This window comes from Colletotrichum karsti, assembly GCF_011947395.1.
Source record: "Colletotrichum karsti strain CkLH20 chromosome Unknown Scaffold64, whole genome shotgun sequence".
NCBI classification, from domain to species: domain Eukaryota; kingdom Fungi; phylum Ascomycota; class Sordariomycetes; order Glomerellales; family Glomerellaceae; genus Colletotrichum; species Colletotrichum karsti.
Genome location: NW_024065964.1, coordinates 6,564 through 29,295, shown reverse-complemented (window position 1 = coordinate 29,295; position 22,732 = coordinate 6,564). Strand labels below are relative to the sequence as shown.

The 22,732-nt window shown below is 53.0% G+C and overlaps 7 protein-coding genes across 7 annotated transcripts; 2 read left to right on the top strand and 5 right to left on the bottom strand.

Moving 5' to 3' along the window:
* Positions 1 to 163: 163 nt before the first annotated feature.
* Positions 164 to 755, top strand: CkaCkLH20_12701 (RNA polymerase Rpb4; the record flags this gene model as incomplete). The annotated part of the gene is made up of 3 exons (XM_038895413.1): positions 164 to 348; positions 444 to 571; positions 634 to 755. 3 exons carry the CDS (start codon positions 164 to 166, stop codon positions 753 to 755), a joined length of 435 nt encoding a protein of 144 aa, XP_038739245.1.
* A 687-nt stretch (positions 756 to 1,442) lies between these two features.
* On the bottom strand, positions 1,443 to 2,732 carry CkaCkLH20_12700 (uncharacterized protein; the record flags this gene model as incomplete). The annotated part of the gene is made up of 2 exons (XM_038895412.1): positions 1,443 to 1,948; positions 2,006 to 2,732. 2 exons carry the CDS (start codon positions 2,730 to 2,732, stop codon positions 1,443 to 1,445), a joined length of 1,233 nt encoding a protein of 410 aa, XP_038739244.1.
* Positions 2,733 to 3,927: 1,195 nt separating this feature from the next.
* On the bottom strand, positions 3,928 to 6,096 carry CkaCkLH20_12699 (pumilio domain-containing protein; the record flags this gene model as incomplete). The annotated part of the gene is made up of 2 exons (XM_038895411.1): positions 3,928 to 5,765; positions 5,826 to 6,096. 2 exons carry the CDS (start codon positions 6,094 to 6,096, stop codon positions 3,928 to 3,930), a joined length of 2,109 nt encoding a protein of 702 aa, XP_038739243.1.
* A 209-nt stretch (positions 6,097 to 6,305) lies between these two features.
* On the top strand, positions 6,306 to 7,179 carry CkaCkLH20_12698 (rwd domain-containing protein; the record flags this gene model as incomplete). The annotated part of the gene is made up of 2 exons (XM_038895410.1): positions 6,306 to 6,510; positions 6,566 to 7,179. 2 exons carry the CDS (start codon positions 6,306 to 6,308, stop codon positions 7,177 to 7,179), a joined length of 819 nt encoding a protein of 272 aa, XP_038739242.1.
* A 263-nt stretch (positions 7,180 to 7,442) lies between these two features.
* On the bottom strand, positions 7,443 to 8,567 carry CkaCkLH20_12697 (TPR domain-containing protein; the record flags this gene model as incomplete). The annotated part of the gene is made up of 1 exon (XM_038895409.1): positions 7,443 to 8,567. One exon carries the CDS (start codon positions 8,565 to 8,567, stop codon positions 7,443 to 7,445), a length of 1,125 nt encoding a protein of 374 aa, XP_038739241.1.
* Positions 8,568 to 9,609: 1,042 nt separating this feature from the next.
* CkaCkLH20_12696 (uncharacterized protein) lies at positions 9,610 to 13,083 on the bottom strand (the record flags this gene model as incomplete). The annotated part of the gene is made up of 2 exons (XM_038895408.1): positions 9,610 to 12,568; positions 12,620 to 13,083. 2 exons carry the CDS (start codon positions 13,081 to 13,083, stop codon positions 9,610 to 9,612), a joined length of 3,423 nt encoding a protein of 1,140 aa, XP_038739240.1.
* Positions 13,084 to 18,577: 5,494 nt separating this feature from the next.
* On the bottom strand, positions 18,578 to 21,729 carry CkaCkLH20_12695 (uncharacterized protein; the record flags this gene model as incomplete). Its single annotated transcript, XM_038895407.1, has 4 exons — positions 18,578 to 18,820; positions 18,991 to 19,226; positions 19,284 to 20,776; positions 21,047 to 21,729. 4 exons carry the CDS (start codon positions 21,727 to 21,729, stop codon positions 18,578 to 18,580), a joined length of 2,655 nt encoding a protein of 884 aa, XP_038739239.1.
* Between the last annotated feature and the right edge of the window lie 1,003 nt (positions 21,730 to 22,732).

Sequence of the window (22,732 nt, the reverse complement as noted above, 5' to 3'; positions counted from 1 at the left end):
CCGCAACCATCACATCTCCAATCCGCACGTCGCTACCTATCGCTTCCGCGCCGGCGCCGAAACATCTATAACATCACGTTCGCGCCCGATCGCACAACGCAGGCCCATATCGCTACCCACCGCCCGTCACGGGTCGCAAACTTCCACGTCTCCTCCAACAACCATGTCGCATCACGCTCCCACGTCGCGACCCAAGCCTCCGCCGCCCGGCAGCGAGGAGGCCTCTTCAATCCTCAACCTCGGCGAATTCCAGAACGTCGACACTTTGACCCTTTCCGAAGCTTCGCTCGTCATTAATGCGCTCGTGACCAAGAGGAAGATGGACCGCAAGAACATCAACGAGACCGAGTGAGCACATGCGCCGCCCAAACTCTCGCGCCGCCCCGCGACGCTGCAGTCGCCGCGATGGCGATATAATTCACAGTTGCTGACTGGATCTGCAGGATGTTGACCCAGACCCTCAACTACCTCGATGCCTTTTCTCGTTTTCGCCAGAAGGAGAACGTCGAGGCCGTCGAGCGATTGCTCAGTGCCCACAAGCAGCTGGCAAAGTTTGAGCGGGCGCAAATAGGTACGTAGCTACCACCCTGCGATGCTGCTCGCTGAAGTTGCAAAATCTGACCAAGCTTACAGGCTCCCTCTGCTGCGAGACCGCTGAGGAGGCGAAGACCCTTATCCCGTCTCTCCAGGATAAGATCAGCGACGATGACCTGCAAATACTCCTCGATGAGATTAGCAAGCTCCAGAGCAGATGACACATCTGATCCAAAAGCGCAACTGCCCCGTCGAACCGGCTTGACCATCGCACAATACAAGCCAAGCGTAATGGCGACGTGGGAAGAAGAGGTTTCAGAGATTCTCTCTACCAATGTCCGTGAGGGATCAGGTCGAGCGAAGAGAAAAGCATCAACTAGATGATACCTCTTTTTTTCGGAAATATAAAAAAGAATGGGCTGGGAACGGAAATGCTTCTGCAAAAGAAGACTACACTGCATGTTTGGCGTAAAACTGGGGGCGACCAGATTGTTTTAGTACGTATGTGTTGAATACCAAAATACCCATTGAATTTGGCAAAGGACGGCCATCAGACAACGTGGTTGCTCACCTTCATGAGCGGCGCCGCTCGTGAGAGCAATATCACTCAACTTGACGGAGTAGAGACGATGTCTTATTATGTAGGTCTACCTATCAGGACCATGTTTGGCTCTTCATGCCACCTCAATCTCCAACTTGTTCCTCAACCCTTCCCTCAAACCTCTGTGAATCAACTCTGACAAGAACCGGCAAGATCAGGAAAATTTGCAAAAGAAAAAAACCGAGTGAAAGCAAACCCTGGGTATCGAACGCCGGCGAAATCCCGACCCGTAATGAACCGCCCTAAACTCTGATCGCTCATCAACTTCGTTAGGTCCTCAACGGGGAGGTGTATCGTCAGCAGTCGTTCAGGTAGTTGACTCCCACTCTTTCCAGCTGTTGACGTACTTCATGCTCGACCGCTCCTCTTGTGTAGCGTTCATTGTCCCCGTAAGGTAACTTGGCGTGGTCTCGGCAACCGGATACATGGATGATGCATTGGGGCGGTAAGGCTTGTACTTCTTGACGCCGCTGCGAATGCTGTGGATCTCGACGACCTTCGGCAGGCCAGGTGAAGCCAGTTCAGCGATAGCTGCTTCCTGCGGGGGGCCCTGAAGCTCAGGAGTAGCTGTACCCAGCCGGGACATGAACTCGGGGCTGGCAGTAGCTGATCTGGCGATGATTGCGGGGCTTGCCGTAGCTGATCTAGCAATGACTTCAGGGCTCGCAGTTGTAGACCTCGCAACGACGCTCGATATGGGAGGGGGAGCGATGGAATCGCGAGACATGGGGTTGACAGGGTGGTTCATCATCTTGCTGTTGGGATTCATCTCGCTGATCCGGTTGAAGCGGCTCTGAGGTTCTTCGTATCGTCCTGTAAGTCATTAGCTTCGAATGGAGTCACTCAGTATCAACAGTAACGTGAACCTACCTCCAAAAGGCGAAAAGACGTTCTCGGAACGGGAATAGCTGCTGGTCGACTGCTGTTCTTGCTGGACAGAGTTGGCAGTCGTGGGCGGCACCGGGGTATCTTCCTCTTCAACACTGCCATTGACTCCGGTCTTGTCCAGAGAATCGATGGAGGACCGAGACCTGAGCTTTCTCTTCTGCTTACCGCACATGAACCAGATGACAATGATTGCCAGGATGATGCCAGCGACACCACCGATGATCCCACCCTTTTCTGCACCTGAGAGCTGAGAACCTTTCTTCTCGGCTGTCGGAGCGGTAGCTGAAGCGACAGCTGGAGAAGTCTGAGTGATGGCGGCGCCAGACGTCAGAGAGACGGCGGTGGGGAGAGGCAAGGCCTTGGTGTCGGTGAACCAAGCACCGCCTCCGGTGGGCTCGCTGCTGAAGTAGGTCGTAAGGCCAGCGGTCAATGGAGGCTTCGATGTCGATTGCAGCAGCCGAGTGTCGGATCGGTACTTATCCGACTTCGCGGGAGTAGGGGAAGCTGCGATGGGAGGGGCGACGGCCGCGATAGTAGTTGCTGTCTTTTTGCCCGTTGTTTGCGCGTCAGGGCAACCGTCACGATTTTTGCAATCGTTGACAACGCAGCAACCGCTCCAGGTCGGGCACTTGACGAATTTGAGGCCGGATGAGCAGACGTTGCTGCTGTCGACCGCTGCTTTGAAAGGAGCATCCATAGAAATCCACATGATGGCGACTGCCTCTCTTGTGAGGTGTGAGATATGATGGTTACAGGCAAAGGGAAAAAAATGATGCTGGGTAAGGGCTAGAAGACGTCTCGTGCCACCATCACATAGATGGACATGAGTGACGCAGAAGGGGATGCGGTGAGTTGGCCCCTGCCAAACGAACGTCGATGGGCTGTATGCGAAAAGAGTAACCTGTAAGTGTGATTCAGTCGACGAGGACTTTTGACGGGGGCGAGGTGCAACAGGAGAAGGTGCCTTAGGTCAACAGGTGTACTTGGTATTGTCACCCGGGGAAGGAAGGGACGGACGATACCTAGTGTGAAGTGCCTCGCTCCTGCCTTTTCATCGGGCGTTGATCTCGAGGCAATTGCCTGGGTAGGTAGGTAGGTAGGTACCTTAGGCAAGTTTTGATGCTCCCCAAGTCCCAAGGTGGATTGGATGCCTTTGTTCTTTTTCTCGTGCGCAGGTATTCACTACACAACCTCACTTCCTCGGTTGCAGCTCCAGCCCGCTTCGTTTCTTTAAACAAAACCAGCAACACGAACGGGTTGAATGATGACGCCAAGGCATACATCGCAGTCGGGTGTGATCTGCGGTAGAAGTTCAACTACAAGTCAATTTCCGTCCCCTCTGCAACGCTTCCCGGACGCCCGTTCTCCCCACGGCATCGTGGCTGGTCATGTCGGTCCCTTTACTTGGCCGTGTTCAGTGAGCGGGGTGTGTTGCTCCCGGGGCAAGTTGTGATATTGAACGAGGACAAGGCGGATAGGCACACATGGGATTACCATAGTAGTTGATCAGCACCTGCTCTCGCCTCGTGAACCACGAAGCAGGGACTTGGAGTGTGGACGGAAGCGGACAGGAAGACAGCCTAAATACACCACACCCGTTGCATCTGTCTGCGTCACCGAACGCCGCAGAAGCGAAGCCCTCCCAGATCTAGACCCCATTCCTATCCGCCGCTCCAAGATCTGAGTCGGGCGATCGCAACAGCTTCCAGCGTCGACGGCGTGGGAAGTGAGACATTCAATGATTTAGTTAACCGCCAACTCCTTTTATTGTAGCCCCCTCAAGCTATGGAACCCTGTTGCACGCCAGCAACACACTGAATGGTCGTACAGCCATGCGCGTGTGGGTATTGAAAAACATTAGGAACAACTTTTTGTTTCGCCGACCCATTTACAGTGTACATCGTCTAGAGCTTCTCCAATAACAGCTTACTACCAAGATTACCGACGGGTCTGTCCGACTTCGCACCAACCTTCTTGCCCTTCTTTCCTCCCTTCTCACTCTTTTCCGCCTCCTTCTGCGCCTTCGCCTCGCGGTCGGCCTTCTGGTCGGCCGTCTCCTCGGTGGCAGCCTTTTGCAGGTCTTTCTTGTGGCTCTTGAGAACCTTCTTCAGCTCAGAAGCATAGTTGAAGTCCTCAGCCTCGAGCATGTTCAGAACAACAAAAGAACTAGGTCCGGTGGCCCAGTCAAGGATGTGGTCCTTAATGACTGGGTACAAGATGTCGGCGAACTTCAGTGGTGGCTCAACAAGCTCGACTTTACCGGTCTCCTTGTTGAACTTGCCACCAGCAATCAACGTCTTGATGAGACGGCCTCCGTATGGTGTCCGAGAAACATGAACTGGGGGCGCAGCGACGCCGTCTTCCTCCATGGGCTCCGCGCTGGGGTCGCCCTCTGCTACAGCAGCCACGGCTTTGAGGGCCTCGGTCTTGTCACCCTCGGCGGAAAGCAGCACATCGGCAACAAGCTGGCATCCAAAGGCGTCCGCTACAAGTGTTGATGCGGAAGAAACAACAGCCTCGACAAGGGCGGGTGAAATCGCAGCCACCAACTCCTTTCTACGGACCTCGGCATCCTTCTTACTGGTTGTCTGGCGAATCTCATCAACCTCCTTGAGAATGGCCAGGTCGTCGTTCATACTCGGAGGGAACAACGCCCGGGATTGACCCTCGAGCAGGTACAGCAAGGTTGCCCTTGCGAAGGGATTTGTCGTGGCGACGATTATGTTGTCCGTAGCACTCTCCTTGTCGTCGCCAATCAACTCAGGGAAGATTGCCTTTTGCGTCATCTTCGTGTCGTCAATGACATCGAAGGCAGTGAGAATAACAATGTGGGCGAAGGCGTCGCCCGACATCAGGACGAAGTTGTCCTTGAAAGCCTTCAAAAGATTTCTACGGTCCTTAGAGGTACCGTGGGCCAAAAGAAGGGCCACCAACCGAGATCCCGAACGGGTGAACGCCATGTTCTTGAGCAAATCACCTGTCTCGTCATCCTTGATCATCTCCAGAAACATGGTGAAATCCTCGGTTCCCGGCTTGATGTTCAGGAAGTACTGCAACATGGCGTCGTGGAGCATGGTAAAACCAGTCATCTTCTTCTGGACCAACGAGTTGATCATGTTCTGGAGACTTTTCAAGATAGGACCGCGCTTGCTCGGGTCCTTCTCAAGGATCACCGACAGATCCGCAGTCGGCTTCTCGTCCTTGCTGCGCTCAAGAATGGCGAACTCGGGGCCGTACCACTCTCTCAGAAGGATGGCCTTCTGATCCTTTGTCGCAACCTGGCGGTAGATATCGTCCAGGATCCATGACGCCTCGGGGTGATTGATCAGCTTGCGGACCTTGCCGTAGAACTCGGGGATGATCATATCCCTGATCTCGGAGTCGGCCTGAACGACCAACTTAGCGATAAGGAATTTCGCGTATCTGCTCTCAGCAAGTTGACAGTAGGTTCCCTGCAACTCCTTGGTGATTTGCTTCTTTTGAGCGGTATTCGCGTACTTGATCGCAGTCTGGACGGCTCGGGTGGCGTCATGCTTCAGAACGAAGTCCTTGATGCGGCCGGTGATGATGGTGAAAAGCTCGTCGACCAGCTGTTTCCGCTCCTCGGACGGCACGTGAGACTTCCTCCTCAATCGCTCCCAGATCTTCTTGGTTCGTGCGAGTTCGTCGGCGAGCGGCTTCGCGGCTTTGCGCTCGAGAGCCAGCTTCTTCTGAATGGCGTGGGATTCCTTCGAGTTTTGTCCTGCGCAACTAGGGTTAGCAAGCAGTCTCCAGATGAACATGGCTTATCCCAACGACTGACCGAATTGGACGTTCTTGTTTTTGTCGGGCTTACCGCCCTCCTTCTTGCCCTTCTCCTGAGCCTGCTTGGCCCTCTCGCGCGGGTTCAGCTTGACTCCCCCGTCATCAGAGTCCGAAGAATCCATGGCGTCCTCCAAGTCCTCCTCGGGAGATTCCGCGGGCTCGGCCTTCTTCTCGAACTTGGGCTTCTTCGATTTGCCGTCGGAAGCACCCTTGCCAGCAGCGGGGGCAGTCTTTCGCTTGCTACCAGCCTTGACACCGTTGGCAGCCATTGTGTAGGTCTGGGGGTTGTGTCGTGGACAGGGACAATCGCAAACTCTGTCTCGGTGTACAGAGAGAGTGCAGCACTGAGACAGACGGACTGGCGGCTAGGGACTTACAGCGGTCGCAAAACTGCTAGGAATTCTGAAATTTTTATTTGAATTGCCGGGCGGTCAGCTATGCGCTAGGCCCAGATAGAGCTGCGACCCCACCATCGTGCATGTACGTACCTCTACCGCACAGCTACGGCATCTTTCAACCGTCATCTGCACCGCCGACAGCGACGAGCAACTGCACATCGGTCAACTCTAACCTCTCGACACTTACCAAGGAGCACGTACTTGTCGTATCATCAGTCATGGGCCGAGAAGAACAAATCGAAGAGCGCGAGGTGCTCGACTCCATCTTTCCAGATGAGATCACAGGTGCGATTACCCCACCATGGCCATGCCGCCAGCAAACACTGACCCCAGCGTGCAGATATCTCAGAGACGGAATACAGAATAACAATCGTACTCGATGTGCTCGGCGACGAGGACCCGCCCATCATGATTCTCCAAGTCCGCTACCCCGAAAATTACCCCGACGAGCCGCCCATGCTCGACCTGCAATCGACGCCCAACGCTCCCCCACACGAGTGGTTCAACGTCTCTCAAGACAAGGAGCGCCTTCTTCAAGGCCTGGAAGAGACGATACAGGAGAATCTTGGTATGGCCATGATCTTCACAGTCGTCACCACATTGAAGGAGGCCGCCGAGACCCTCATCGAGGAGCGCAAGCAGGTGAAGGAGAAGGAGCGCGAAGAGGCCGTCCTTGCCGCTGAGCGTGAGGAGAACAAGAAGTTCCAGGGCACCCCCGTCACGCCGGAGACGTTTCTCAAGTGGCGCGATGACTTCCTCAAGGAGATGGCAGAGCTGCGGCAGAAGGAGGAGGAGGAGCGCCTGGCGGAGCTGAAGAAGGCCAAGGTCAAGGAGCCCGTGAAGCTGACGGGAAGGCAGCTATGGGAGCGTGGTTTGGTTGGCAAGGTCGACGACGAAGACGACGAAGGCGGGCTTACCGAAGGTGTTGAGAAGCTCAAGGTCGAGGCGGCGTAGTTGCCTGCTGTCTCTGGCCCTGGAAGGAGTGCATTACATCGGCGTTTTGGGTTTATAGTGCGGAATCTAAGAAGGAATGTGGCTCGAGTACTAGAGCTCGTCTGCATGCCTCAATGAAGAAAAGTCCTCCGAGAATAGGAGGAGACATGACTCTATCGATATCTCTTTGTTTGTTATCAAACTCCCAACGCCGTATATTCATGACCATTTCCTCCTCGCAACGGCTGTGGCGTCGACTGTAGAATGGGACACATTCCTTTAACCTATTCTTCCATCGCATCATCACCATCACTCTCAGCATCCTCCCATCCGTCGTCGTCCTCTTCATTCGCCGGTGGGTCGCCGAGCTCCTTGTTGATGGCCGCAAACAGCTCCTTAGCATGCTCACCCAGACGCTCATCCTCGTATTCCTGGGCAGCATATAGGTTCAGGCAACGCATCAACCAACGCCGCGACGTGCTCCAGGTCGTCTTCCACTCATCTTCTTCCTTGCTCTCCAACTTCTTCTCCTTCTGCTTCTCGCCAAAGATGAAAAGCGCCCAACCACCCAGATACCATGCTTCGACGCTCTGGTCGTCGTCCCCAACAAGCCTCTCCAACACCTCAATGGCCTCCTGCTCCATCTCCACCTCGAGTAGCAACCGAACTAAGCTGATGCGTGTCGGAAAGTCGGGAACATTGGGGTCCAAGGGATGCAGATGTATCCACAACTCCAAGCTCCTCGTCAACGCCGCCTTCGCCTCGTCAATCTTCTCCTGAGATATCCGAACGTTGGCCACAGTCTGCCACGTCTCCGCCAGCTCGGGCGCGACAAGCAGCGCTTCCGTAATGAGCGCCTCGCACCTCTGCTCCGCATCGACCTCCCACGACAAATCTGTCATGAACACCTCGGCGACGGCGCACAGAGTGCCGCCGAGCTTCCTCTTCCTCTCCTCGAGCTGCGCCTCCTGCTCCTCATTCCTCTTCGGCAGCTCCGCGAGCGTCTGGATCTGGCCCCTGAGCGAAGACGCACCGCGCTCAAACCATTTGACGCTGTCCTGGCCACCGTCCTCGCTCAGCTGTGCGAGCCACAAAAACTTTTCCGGTCCGCCACCTATGCGCTCGTCAAGGGATCCATCTTGGTCGAGCTCAACTGCCTTCATGAAATACGCTCTCGCGTCGTCGATTTCGCCCATTTCGATGCTGATTTGTCCCAAGAGATTCACGGCAGCCAGCTCGTAGTCGCCTCCTGAACCGGTGCCATCGAGCGCCTTCTTTGCGGCCGTGACGGCTTTCTCCAGGTCACCTTCTTGCAGCTTGGTACTGGCATCGACGAGGAGGAGAGCCGGGTTGGAGGGCTTCTTCTCGGTTCTCTTTTTTGACTTTTTGTTGGGGCGAGTCGGCGCCATTTTTGATACTGTGATAGATTGGTTTGGCGTGAAAGAATTGGGAGCGGTAAAACTTTTACTTAGGTATATCAAGAGGGAGAGAAAGTTGAGTGAGAGACTATGTTGAGCTGAGCGTTCTTGCGCAGGTAGCCGCTTCCAACTGGGCCTGCCGAACGGGAAAAAAAAAAAATCTTATCGCGCTGCCTTATCGATAAGCATTATGATCTCAATGGCGGGGTCATCGACAGCTTGACATTCACCAACGACTGCCTCCACTCACGGTATATTGGCCTTGCTGCTCTTGATTATTCATGGCGGCATAACCCATTTGAGCTCCTGCCGCGAATTCGACCTCTTCTTGGGCATTGAACGAAACCCCAGTGGGTGTCAGCTTTCGACCTTATGAGGGCATGTTCTCACCGAGGTGTAAGGCAAACACGTCGACATCTTAGAACAGCAATACATGGCGTGCAACAATAACGCTTGTAATAATAAATACTAACTTCTCGCTGAACATCAATGGCCGCCAATGAAGGTACACATCTTGAGCAGTGTGGCTTAGCCATAGAATCCCACCTCATACTACTTTTCCGCGGGGCCCGAGCTATGCAAACCCGTCGGCAGCTTCGTACGCTTCTAAACAGCAACACATGCCAGTCACGGCGTACAATTAGTCCATGATCAAGTTTGTCGGAGGTTGAGCTAGCTTGCGACAATTAAATTTTTCAATCGAGACTCAGTAACCTTCGCAGAGAGGCTTCATGACTAGATACATACAGTTCTTGCCCAAATCCGTTTGGCTTGGTGACAAGAAATTCTAAGAAAAAACAGGCCACCCATCAAATACCAGCCTGGTCCGGTTCTTTTAAGACGCCGTCGCTAAAAAAGCACCCATGAGTGTGACAACCGGACTCCATTTCCAAACCATTGTTCCGTTTGCTCGGTAATCAGCGGCCCCGAGCATTCCGCTATAGTGGATCTATACATCGTGTCCATTAAAAGATGAGAAGCCACCCAAGATACTAAATGTAGGGAATGTGCAGTAAGGGGAGGTATTTCTTTCTCAGCGAGCCCGTCCTTCCGCCGATGAGCTCCGACTTGAGGGGCCTCGCTCATCAACAAGCTCTGCTGAAGTACCCAGCAAGTCGACCTCCTGATCTGAGCCAGGGTCCACTCTACTGATACTATGCTGTGCTACGACGCCATAACTTGTCGGTCGATCGGTGCTTGGCGTTCTGCGAATATTGAATTCCTCCAACGATGACCCGTTCGAAGACAAGCGTTTCTGGTGAGAATTAGATCGCTCGAAAGGAAGTCGTCCTGGTGCAGGCGACGAAGTCAGGCTGCCGGGCATTTGAGTGACCTCGCCACTGGACAGACCAGGAAGGGGCCCCGTAGGCGACGTAGGCGGGATGAGGTTGAAAGAGGGCGTAGGCGAGTGCCCACGGGTCATCATGCCTGAATCCCTTTTAGAACTCTTCCTTGGAATCTCGGGAGTATCCGACTCTGTGGATCGCCGTCTGTGTCTCTGGGATGCCTGTCGACTCGCCTTTGACGCCACTCGACTTGGCAGCTTGAAGCTTCCTGAGCTCGCAATCCCGGGAAGAGTGGGTGGTGCGTCGGCAACCTTTGGGATACTGACGGCCTCGATTTCGGATTCAGACGACGCAACAGAGAGTCCGTCATCGTTAAGCAGGTTGTCCGAATTCTGTGCAGTCTCTCCATTCTGCGCAGCCTTCCGTGCAGTTTTGCTCTTGGGCTCATCGTCGTCAGACTCTATTGGCCCGTTTCTCAAGACACCCATCGCCACAGGAATTCCTTCCGGTGGGGGCTCTGCAACATATTCCGCATTAGCTGCCGCGCGCATCGCCGGCGGCATCCTCGAGCTTCGAACAACTTCGAATCCTTTACCCTTCTCCTTGGTCTTTCCACCAAAGAAGTTGCGGAACCATCCTGCAGCAGAGGACATGGGGCCGGTAGGGTCTGCAGGGCCAGTTCCGAGCTTACGACCAACACCCTCGGAGTTCAGAGCCGGACCCCGGACCCCATAGTAGAAATCGACCTCTCTCGTCGAGTAGTCGGCCCTTGGCGTCAAGTTAATGGCTTGAGGGGGGGCAGGCGTGGGCCCCCGTTGCGCCTCCAAGTCTGCTGCAGCTTCTCCCAAGTGTGTGCCCGCCTGGCTGTAGCGGCGCGACTCGGCGACTGAGTTCCGATTGAGAGATGTTGACGAGCCGTTGATGGTATCTCCACGACGTCGCGGCGGACGGTAGTATGGATCGGCGGACTCGACAGTGACGGCAGCTGGTGGCCGAGTTGCAGCCGCGGGCGAGGGTAGAAATGAGAATGACGTGACCTCGCCAGGGGTGGTTGGCGTAAAGTTGCTGGCACTATCAAAGTTGCGAACCTGTCCAGTGTACGGGTCGATGCTGTCAAGCGCGGAAGAACTGCGTTGCTGGCTTCTGAGCAAGAAACCGCTGCCTGCCGACTCACTCCTTAGTCTACCGCCACGCATGATGTAGCCGGTTTTTGATGTTTCGTCAGCGTCGAGCATGCCCGTGGTCGAGAGCTGGCTTGCTCGGGAGGGGCCGTTTCGTCGTCGGGAAGTGCGCCGTTGCAACTGGCGCATGCCGAAAATCTTGGACAAGCCTCCATGCGAAAGACCTCGAGTCTCATCGCCTCCAGCCCCGAGAATATTTGCGGTGACCTCAATGATAGTCTGCAGCGCGTTGAGGAAGAACCCAAGTACCAGTACACACGCGTGGATGAGCAAGATAGTGTAGCCTATCCACCCCTTTGGCCCCTCTGTAACTCCCATCTGAGGTACGAATGCGACCATCAGCATGACAGTTGCGAAACGAAGAACCGAAAACAGAGTATGATAGGCGTTCATTGACGTCGGAGACGAGAAAGGTCGGAATGCATGCAGAGTCAACACGTATATGACCTCGCATATAGCAAGAATGACGATCTGCGCAATACCTACTGGCTGCACGGCCCCGATAGTGATGCCTCGTACGAAAGTCAGGATCACGGGTATCAGAGCGAAGGCTGCGGCTTCATCGGAGTAGGTGTTGTAAAGTGGCCCATACAGAAGAACGGTCGGCAGATCATCGAATAGCACCGCCCTTGGTTTGGTTCTGATGATTAGATATAGTAACCAAGCAGCGAAGCATACCAGGATGAGCAGAGTGATAACAGCTAGAGCGACAGCGAATTCGCGAGACTGGCCAGCGACGACAAGCTGGAACGTCGACAGAGCGACGATCGGCAGCAGGAGGTAGTTGAAGACGACCCGCACGACGTTCCCGACCGAGAATGGTATGTTCTTGGCGCGAAGGTCCTCCTCAGGGGTATCGCTTATGAGCCGGAAGATCCAGCGGAAGAAAAAGCCAAGCTGGATCAGGACGAAGAGAGCCGCCACTATTACGCAGACCCAGACCATGGTACCGGCCCAGATATCTTCAACATCGGTCATGCCCACCATCTGCGCATACCGGTGCAGCCCATAGGTACCGTTGGTGACGTAGATGCCATCTTGAATCGCCTGCCAGCCGGTTGACTTGCTGACAAAACTCTCGTTGAACATCAGCGCTGACCAGCCGACCTGACTGGTAACCGGCTGGTAGAAACCAGGATAGTTGATGGACAATCCGCCGGTAAGAGCGACGAATTGGATGTACTGGAGACAGTCTCCAAAGCCGGGTGTGACCAGGCGCAGCAGATTATCATCTCGGCCATAGTTCGTCGTCCAGTGAAAGATGTCGGTTGAGCCTGAGGGGCTGAAGATGGAGGCGAACATGGTAGCAAAGCCAACAAAGAGCAGAACCACGAGTGGAAGGTAGCGCAGTAGCGCAGATAGACTGCCGAGGTCGGGCGTCACCGTTGCAGAGACACAGCCGATTTGAGTGGCTCCTTTGTTGCCATAAATGAGCAGGAACGTCGGGGCGAACGACGAGAAGGCGTACGAAGCGTTAAAGTCTTGAGACAACTTGATGGCGGGTAAGTTGCCGTAGGGACTCTCACTGCAATGGTTTAGCTAGGCACAAACTGAGTATTGAAGAAGCAAAGCTTACAATGCTGAAGTATTGAACGTGGGCGCCAGCGGACAGCTGCCGTTGATAAGGCTTCCTGTATCGTTGGCAATGCTGCCGTTGCAGAAAGCGCTTCTATGGAAGTAAGGCTGATAGCTCAGGACATTGACTTTTGTTTGAAGAGTCGTGACGTTGCCGTTGTCGGGTTTGTCTAGAATTTTGCCGTATTCTTTGCTATCATCTCTCCAGTCCGGATCGTTCCAGGCAGGGGCAGTTCCGACAGGATTTGTGTAAGAGCCAGACACATTGCCCCAGACGATGACCTGGAGGTTGTGGCCTGGGTCGTCTGTTTCAAAGCGGGCATCGACGTAGAGCGCACTCCATTGCAGAGTCGCGGTTTTATTCGGTTCAGTACGCGTATAACTGCTGTCAAGACAGTTGTCGAAGGGAATCAAGACGGCCGCAACGGGTTGGAGGGCCAGGCATGCGAGGATGACTAAAAGCATGCCGAAGAGGTTGGACGTAGTTAGGGAGAATCGTGAGGAAGGCGAACGTGGGGTTGCGTGGTGATGGCGATCCATGGTGCAGTCGGGTGGAGGGGATCGGAATATTTGAGAAAGCGAGCGAGTAGATGTCATGAGTTGGAATGGCAGCGAAGAGGCGCGTTTTCCATATTCTGGAGAAGTGGAAGCTGCATATCTTGGAACACAATCGAGATCGGGCAGGTCTGGCGGAGGAGCAGTGCGAGGCATTCGCATGGTTCGGGCCAGCGTGGGCGACGGTGTCGACGATTGCAGTGGGCGCCGAAGGTGAATGTTGAAGGGTGAACGAGAGACGCACACGCAAGGAAAGAGAGATGGAGAGAAGCACGAGGTTGTGTGCTAGAATATCGGCATCTTGGGATTCCTGCAGCGGTCGGCTCGTATCGTTTCGTGTCGGTGTCTTCGGTTCGTTCGCCCAACGGCGTCAGCGCTGGACGTTGACGGGTTTCTTCGATTTGGTCGTCGGTATTGTATGATCGGAGGTCACGGATTCGGTGGGATGAAGAAGGAACGGCGGGCGGTAAGAGTAGGAGTGAGAAGTCGAGGGGAGAGGCGAAAGAACGTTGAACGGGTGGGTGTGCGTGTGTGTCTGACTGAGCGAGCACAACGGCGTGGTGGTGGTGGTGCCGCTGCCGATGCAGATGCAAGTGCAAATACCTACGTAGGTACAAGTCGAGCCAGACGGGAGACGGATTGTTGGACGGTAGTACCTTAAGGTACGAATTGGTAGAGCGGGAGGGAAGACATCAGCAAAAAAACATCCCCGACCCCTGGCTCGCGATGGCTACGTACCCAAGTAGGTAAGGTACTGTTTTGTTTAGTGCAACTGAGGACCTCTTTCCCTGCATGGGTATGGATACGTAGGTACCTTAGGTAGGTACCAGAAACACTGAACACTGGACCACCTCTCGTAACCTAACGCAGAAACAAATAGCAGCCAGCTCCGCCTGCAGAGCGTCTGCACCTCGGTGGCTGAGCACCTCGCCATCCTCATTCCCTCAGGTCGTGTGCATCCCGTCCGAATCGTCCCTCATCTTGCCCCGTCCCCCGTCCCTTGTCCATGCTGTTCTTTGCCACGGGCTCGTCCAGTCGCTGTCCAGGGCTCCCTTTCGGGGGCATTCAGTCGAGGAGGGCCCATTCAGCCCCGGAACTAAGAACCGATCAGTGCGCTGGCTTGTTGCTGGGAGCAGCCCAGTATGATGCAGTATGGAGCAAGGCCATGGAATTTGCGGCGCCATTCGGCGATGCGCTGCATTTCCTAATGCAGGGCACGTCAACCGAAGCATTCCAAGTCTCCTAAAGTTGGGTGCCTTACTGAGTGCTCAGTGAAGCAAAAAAAAATCTTTTTCTTTTCTTTTCTAACGTAACGTATGTACTTACCGAGGAGATGTATTAGTCGAGAGAATGGGATTCGCTGGTGCCTGCTGCCATGCTTCCAGGTCCTGCCGACTTCCCTAAAGAGTACACCCAAGTTCTAGGTTTCCTTTCGCTTCTTTCCACAGTGTCTTCCCCCCATCAATCCATCCTCCCATTTTTGGCCAGACAAGCCACAAATCCAAGGGATCCCCTGTCTCATTCCAAGTTACCGGTTGGCTGCCCGTTGGGCGTCCCCCGTGAGGTTGGCGGTCTCCACTCAGTAAGGCGCAGCCGAGCCCCGTCGTTGCCCGTCTGGTCCATTTCAATTCAGGTCACGTCAGGTAGCCGGCTGGTTGTCAGGTCAGAATGCAGCTGACTCCGTCGCCGCCTTTTCTTCAGCTCATTTCCATGGTCAGTATCCGTATTTGCTTTGGACCCTTTTTTTCACGGCCTTTTCTTCTCTATCCATAAAGTAAGCAAGCTAAGATTCCTTACGGTTAGGTACTCCAAACCTTCAATACCTTACCTAAGGTGATGTGATACCTATCTCTACAAGTCAGTGCAGACTGTCTGGGGGACGCCGTGACGGCAAATGGTTCGTTCTAACAGTAAACAGGATGGCGACGGGTAGGACAAAAAAATCTCCTCCGAATTGACTGCTCGAGATGGCTAGCGCCCGGTCCGAAACCCCAGAACTGGCACCTTATGACGTGCGGATGGCGGTACCCGTATTCCGCATCACGCATCACGCATCACACTCCAGCAAACGGCAAGGTATCCGTAACCACCCCAGCCTCGTTCGACAGCTGGCGGGTGGACCAAGGCCGGTGCCTGTGTCTCGGTCTAAGATAACGTCTAATAAATGCCATCAAAGTGCGCTCGTACATACCGACCGCCGCGTCTCACATGGCTGACACACCACTCGAACTGACTTACCTTCGCGAGTCCGCTCTTCAGCCATTGCACCCGTCGCGTGCCTTCCAAGACACTCACTTATACACACATTCATGCCGCTCATCATCCGCAACGTCATCAACAAGCTGCACTAACCCAGCGCCAACCCCGACCCCAACCCCAACGCCAGAAAATGTCAGGGGTCTTAACGTATTCGAAATGCCGAACTCTATTGAATCACCATTCAGTAGGCCTCAAGACAGACTTGACGATGAAGAAAACCCTTTCTGCTCCAGAACGATGTCTCCTGTTCGTCTGTTCTGGAGAAACCTAACACACCGCCATGTCCAATCCATTCTGTACGGAGGTACGGATACGCATCGCAATCTCAAATTCGGCGGAGATGACGACGGGCGTGCATGGGCCAATCTGCCAGGATCATGAACTAAACAGAACAGTGGCAGCGCAAACTGTGACTTCAGACGAAACCCGGGCTACAAGCATCACACTGCTCGACATTGACCACCATCATGAGGGTCCACCTCACCGTCAAGGAATGGAACAACCCGATGCCGCTCTAGAAGTATCCCGTGACTCTAGTCAACAGACATCAGGGGCATATAGGTTGTAATCAGCCTGGACAGCGTCCATGTTCACATCAGCCGCCACAGGCCAGCAGACAAAAGTACAAAAACAGCAAGCTTACCGAATCGAGATCGCCATGTCTCCAGCAAAGTTCCAAGTTCCAAGGTACCACGCAATCAACCGCGTCGCAGAAGTGATCGTCAAAACCCTCCACAACGTGTGCCAGGCCGAAAACCCGGAACGAAGCAACCAAGACTTCTGCAGCACCCAAGTTGGGTCCAGGCGCACGCGGAGACCGCCTGAACTCAACGACACTGGACAGTTCTGACAGCAAGCAAGAAAAAAACCATCGACGAGGACCAGCCCTCAATTGTGATTGACGGCTTCTCCATGTATAACACCAGCTGTGTTATACCTCTATTTGTACAACTGGACACTTCATCCGTGCAACCAGTCCCACGCAGGGCGGTTGAGATACCTATTGTGTCCTTGGCTCATCACAGCATTCCACGTCGAAATACGCTTCTCGCGCATATTATTTGCTTGCAACCACGCAATTGCCGTTATCCCCTCCACTTATCTGTACAACCGCCAGGTGCAAGCGTGGTGCTCAACATCAGGTTTACCGCATGCTACGTGCCCACAGGACCTAACTTGCGTTATTTCCGTCAAGTCTCGCCAATGAAGCGCATATACTCCTCATTCATGTCAACTCCAGGAAACGTCGACAAGTCATCATCCCGCGTCGACGTTGCCCGGACTCGCACTCGGCTTACCCAATCATCGCGCCGTCCCTCCGCCCTCCGCAAGAAGAGACGAATAGGGATCAGATTCCTTCACTGAAGTAATACGAACTTCAGCACGTGCCAATCCCCATATCAACTAGCCTTCTTTCATTGGCTGGCTATTTTCGGTATCGATGGAACTCCGACTTCGATAGTTATCCGTACTCATGTGCGTAATTCAGTAAGACGCCAGTACCGACCGACCGGCACTCTACCCGTCTCCACCTTGCCGTCGTCCTCCGTCATTCCGAACGGCCGGTGCAACAGAGCTGTGGTATTCGCTTGCTTCACAACGGCAATGGTGGAGAAATACCACCCCTTCACTCATTAACCCGTCTCCATTTGGCGTCTGGCATCCATCATCCCCCCTTCTCTTGGTTCATACTTCCCCGCAGACCGAGGTGACGAAATAGGGACAAGGGAAAGTCAGACGCAATCGATCGGCTTTCCTCCATGTACAGCCGGCTACCGAGCGGGTGCAGTGTAGCTCTTCTTTAGTCGAGAGTCTACGATGTACCGGTCCGGCGGGTTACTTTCTTAAAGTTGCCGACGTACCAAAGCCACACACACACACACACATCTTCCCCGCGTACCTGACAACAACTCACCGGGTCTGACGAGATGGCTTCAAGCATCCGAGAACGACAAGCTATTAATAACCACATCTAGTCCATTTGCGGAGCCGTTTCCCTGCGGCTTCGGATCCCGCTCATCTCCAAGCAAATGTGACAACAGCCATACCCTCAAAGAAGTGAGACAAGCAGGACGCCATGGTGCCCGGAGTGGCTCCCGTCCCGTCACCGGCCCATCTTCAGACCAGCCGACACGGGCAAGCCACACCGCTCCGACTACAGGCAGGCAGTTATCACCAAAACGCAGCCTAGAGGCCATTATCAGTGGCTTCAGAGCAACGCAAAACCGTGCTCAACTATTGTGGTGCTGCGGCCCTGGTAGAATGGCCGATGCAAGCCAGCATCATGATACGATGGTGCGCTACTGTTAGCCCGCGAACCGGGCTGATTCCCCCTTCCCCCCCTCTTCCCGTTCAAACCCCCTCCTTACCTAAGGCACATCGTATATCGGCCCATCTACATCACCGAAGTGAGTGGCAGGTCGGCAGCGGCAAACGTACCTCCGGGATAGGGGAATACGACGCGGCAACGCGGAGATGGCGTGCGCGTGTGTGACTCGATGATGGCGGCGGGCGCTGCCAATTCTGGTTCTAATGATTCAGCAGAAGATGCAGTGATACCTAGTCCAAATTTCACCAGCCCACGGTGATGTCCATTTGGTTCGAGCCACGATTCCACACTTACGTCTCCGTCCCGTCGCCTCGGATACGCAGGTGAAAAGGGGGCCAGAAGGAGTGTGTATAACTCGAAGCACAGGGAGCTAGCTGATTGATCCAACTGCTTATCAAGTCTTGACTGATGTGATTCAACTTTCTGACACTATAGGTCATTTAGGTATCCTCTGTCAAATCAGAAGGCTTGGTCGTTCGTTTTACACGTTCAAGGTAGTTGCAGTTCGGGTGGCTCCGGGTGACGCTGCTATCTTTGGCATAAACGACCGGCCAGTATCACAGCTGTCTGGAGGTTATAAACAAGTCGATGTCAGTCCTTCTTGTGTGTTTGTACTCAGTCAAGTGTTCTTGGAACGGATCGCAAAGACGGAAGCACAATACAATCACACTGGAAGGCGGCTGAAAGCAAATCGCATGAATCATATTTGAGCGTAAGGCTCATCTGCAACATACACCGATGAGACTTGTCCCGTCCATCCGAAGATTGAAAAGCAATTCATTTCACGCCACATTCTTTGCGCCATGTATCCCGTCATCAACTTGCAACATCCATATCCCCCATTAGTAATTCGGCGACATTGATCTCAAGTTCCACTTCCACTCCATACTCCTCAAGTGCCCAGATTTCCACAATCTCCTGAAGTTTGTTGCTGATATTGTCCATTTCTGCCGGCTCGAGATTGAACGCCACTTCTGACTTGCCGCTCGATACGTAGAAATCGCAATCAGAAGCTTGCACTGTTCGCTGTTCCATCTGCCGGATATCAATCGCAAGTGACTGGACTTGTAAGTAAGATTGGTCATAGAGTCTTTCAAATGGTAGCATCTCTGATCTCATTCTCTTGTGGGTCTTGTTCCTCGACCTGACCTGGAAGCCAACCTCTTCCTCAAGTAAGCGCGCGGTGACATGTCCGGCGCCGTTGTAATTGATCCTCGCATCGTTCTTACTCTTTGCTCGGTTTGCTCGTCGTCTTCTGTCTGGTCAATGACCTGGTTGGGGTAACCACGACCGCCACCCGTCTGGATGATATCCTCGGCCTGGGGTCGCAGAGCATTCAGTCTGGCGACGGCATTCTCGTATGCTTCAGTCATGCTCGGACTGATGGGACGGCGCAGGTCTGAGTGGGGTATCTCCTCGGGTCTGCGCCGAAGACCACCCAGTCTTTCGAAAGTGTTGGCCAAAACTGTCTCAGTGGGAGTAGGACTAACATGCCTATGCCAACCATTCAATTGATGCATACCACTAACATGGCCATCTTCGAACGCATCATAATCCGCGTCCAGGCAGTCAGTCGTAAAGTCTCGAAGCTCACTGGGCCCCAGATTCTTTGTGGCATTGAGAGTAAGCTTGCGCTGGACAAGTCCATCAGATTTACGACGACCGGCGCGTGGTCCACCCTGGGTAACGCGAGCTTGGGGAGCTCGAGCAGGTCTTCCACGGTCCTTTTCGCTTGGAGCGAAAAGAGCAGGTATTCGAAATGGCTTGTTAACGGGGCTGGAAGAAGACGGCGGCGTGCCGAAAAAAGAGTTTGGGCCGAACTTGGTCGAAGGATGCGGTGTTTGGGTGCGACGGTCTGGCTGGATACCCAAGTCTCGCTCAATTTCGTATGACAGGTTATCGAACTCGTTTCTAGCTCTCGGGTTTTTAGATTGCTCTTCATTTCGTGGAATTCCAGACTCTGCTTGGTGTCTCATAATCTGCTCGGCGCCATGTGGGGGGAGCATATGTTGCAGCTCGACGTCGTCGGCCTCAAAGGCATCATCCCTTTGCACAGGAAATGTCTTATCGCGGCGAAACTGCTGATCGGGAAATAAGTCGGGATTCTTGGGGATCATCCCGTACATGCCACTCGAACCATCGCGTACGAGACCAGCGCTAGGAGGGTGAGCCGGATTGCTAGCTTTTGGGCCGGCTGAGTGGTTCTCAACTGGCTCGATACCGACCAAATTATGAGTACCTTCGTCTCGGTTTGCTCCTCGTCTCTGCGCCGCCGTTCTGGCCAGAGACCAGGGATTTGGATTCTCCCTCCGAGTTTGTTCTCTCCGCTGCTGGCTCAGGTATCCAGTCATGTTCGACTGCACCGGGACCAGAAGGACCTCCTGGGTGTTTACTTCCGGAGTTGCGGTTTGGCTTCTCGCCATATCAACTTCCCATTCCAATCGAAGAAGTGATTGCGTTAGCTCTGGATGAACTGGTGCAGCGGCTGAACCGGATTGCTGTGCATGTGGCTGATCGGCTTCCACATCGGGGATATCTTGGCTGTGCAGAGAGAGTGTGTCGTCTGAGCACTCCGCTACGTTGGCCACAGCACTGAATTCCTGCTCCACATGTTTTCGGATGTCAGGAACATGAGCATGTACAGCTAATTGACCAACGTTACGGATCTCGTCGGAAGGGGGGCTGTTAAGCTGCTGGCCGGCAACTTGGGAGTCGTCTCCGAGATATTCCTCATCTGGGTTTTGGGGCCCCTCTGACGACAGGTCCCGAGAGGTTTTCCTCGTCTCTTCTTCATGGCCGTCTTGTACAAGCTCCGACTCATCGTAGCTGGCATCCGGCGCTTCGGACTGGCGACCAATCCCAACAGATTTCGACTGAGAATTGGAACCTTGATACAACTCTCGACACATGTCCTCGAACAAGGTCAATAATCTTGACTCGTTGGCGAACAGCACCTCGTCTTTGTTTGTTGCAACATTGGGGTCGTAGCTCCCAAGAATGCATTCGATGTCAAGTCTGATAAATGGCGTCAGGAGACCTTGCTTTTGGAGGCAGTCTTTTATGTGTTTTCTGTAGATCTTGATGAGTTTCTTCATCGTCCCTCTCTCGGTATTCATTGGCCGAGAGTCGACGGAGATGAAATATCCCTTCCCCCCTATCGTAGCGGGATCTGCATGCGCGCTCGGTAGAAATGCTGCCAGACGCAGAACAGAGGCGGGTGTGTTTGGTCTCTTCAAGGTTGGTCCGCCCTCAACGGTGTTCCCCGTGTATGTCTTCTAGACGCACTGAGAAACAAGCTCTTTGCCAAAGACCTGCAGAACCGCCTCCCTGACGTCAGCTCCGCCAGAAGGCGCGTAAGACCAGGAGCGCTTCATGTTTTTGAGGACTTTGAACGTAAGTCGGATGTGTGGCCTAGTCAGGGCGTATGATTGTAGTAAATCTTTGATGTGACCGTGGATCTTCGCACTTTCCTTGAGGACCTGCTGCTTGCGCACCACAAGCGCTGAGAAGAGGTTGGAGGCATCGACTATCGTCCCAGGTGGGCTTGACACACGCTTTTGTGTCATGATACCTCCTCCCTTTGGATTCAGCTCAAGGAGATTTCCAACTGAATCCCCAGCTGTTCTCGTGGTGATCATGAGTTTTGACACAGCGTTCGTGCTGGCGAGAGCGTTGCCACGGAAGCCGAGAGTCTGACCGCCTTTGCATTGGAGCTCTTCAAAAGTACGAAGCTTGCTAGTGTGCGACGGCCGTCCAAGGGCGTCGAAGTCTTCGGAGTTTATGCCGTGGCCATTGTCGCGGACTTGGATCCTGTCTATCACGTTGGCAGAAACGGTGACTTCGATGTTGGAAGCGCCAGCGTCAATGGAGTTCTCGACAAGCTCTTTGATCAGGGATACGGGTGTGGGAAGATCGACGGTGGACCTTAGAAGGCGTACGGTGTATTGAGGTAGTTTGGTGATGGCCATGATAGGAGAGATGAGGCCTAGGTAGATGAATTGTAGCACATGAGGAACGAATGCAACCTCTGGAGGTTCTGGTGCTGGAAGAGGACGTATTAGTGAGAGATGGCGGCGAGGAATTTGTGCAAGAAATACCTGTGAAGGACGAGGTTCTGGTTCACATACAACGATAGTCCGAAAACTTTTTACGTTGTTCATGTTACGGGAAGGAAGGACAAGTGGACTGCGAGGAAAGAGTCGTGTAAGTGAAGGAGGTCGTCCCTTCCCAGGATACTAACAGCACATCCACCAGACTGCAGCTGGCCGCAGCTGGCGGCCAGTGGACGCAGGATCGTCACCTCAACTCAGTTCTTGCCTGCAGCAGTGGAACGCCCAAACACTGTGAAGCCCCCACAGCACGTCTCATAAGGTAGCTCTTCCCAGGCACTAAGGTATATAAGCAAAGCGCATTTATATGCTATATAACTAGTATTCTAACCTAATATAGTAATAAAGTTAGTATTATTCTTAATACTATAAATAAGTAGGTTCCCTCTTAGTTTAACTTAAAAGTAAATTATTAAAATCTAAACTTTAAATATATAGTTTACCTAAAAAGTAGTTATAAATAGCCTTATCTATTTAGGTCTTTATACTCTATTTAATAAAGTTATTAAGTAATAAAGCTTAATTAACTTTCTTTTTTATCTCTCTTTTTATTTAAGCTTCTTTAACTCCTTTAAAATAATATCTATTACTATATTAATAGCTATTTAGATACTCTATTAGAACTTTAAAAATAGCTTTTATAACCCTTAAGTAATAGCTAAATAAAATAAGATCTTTTTTAAATACTTCCTTAAAAATAAGAGTATTATAATATATTAAAGGCTTAATTATTCTAAAGGTATATTAATTTAGCTTTTTCTCTATAATATATAGCTTTAAAAAACTATATATATTACTTATAGTATTACTATTAAGTTAAGTTATAAAACTCTATTAAATATATATTAATCTATTTTAATTA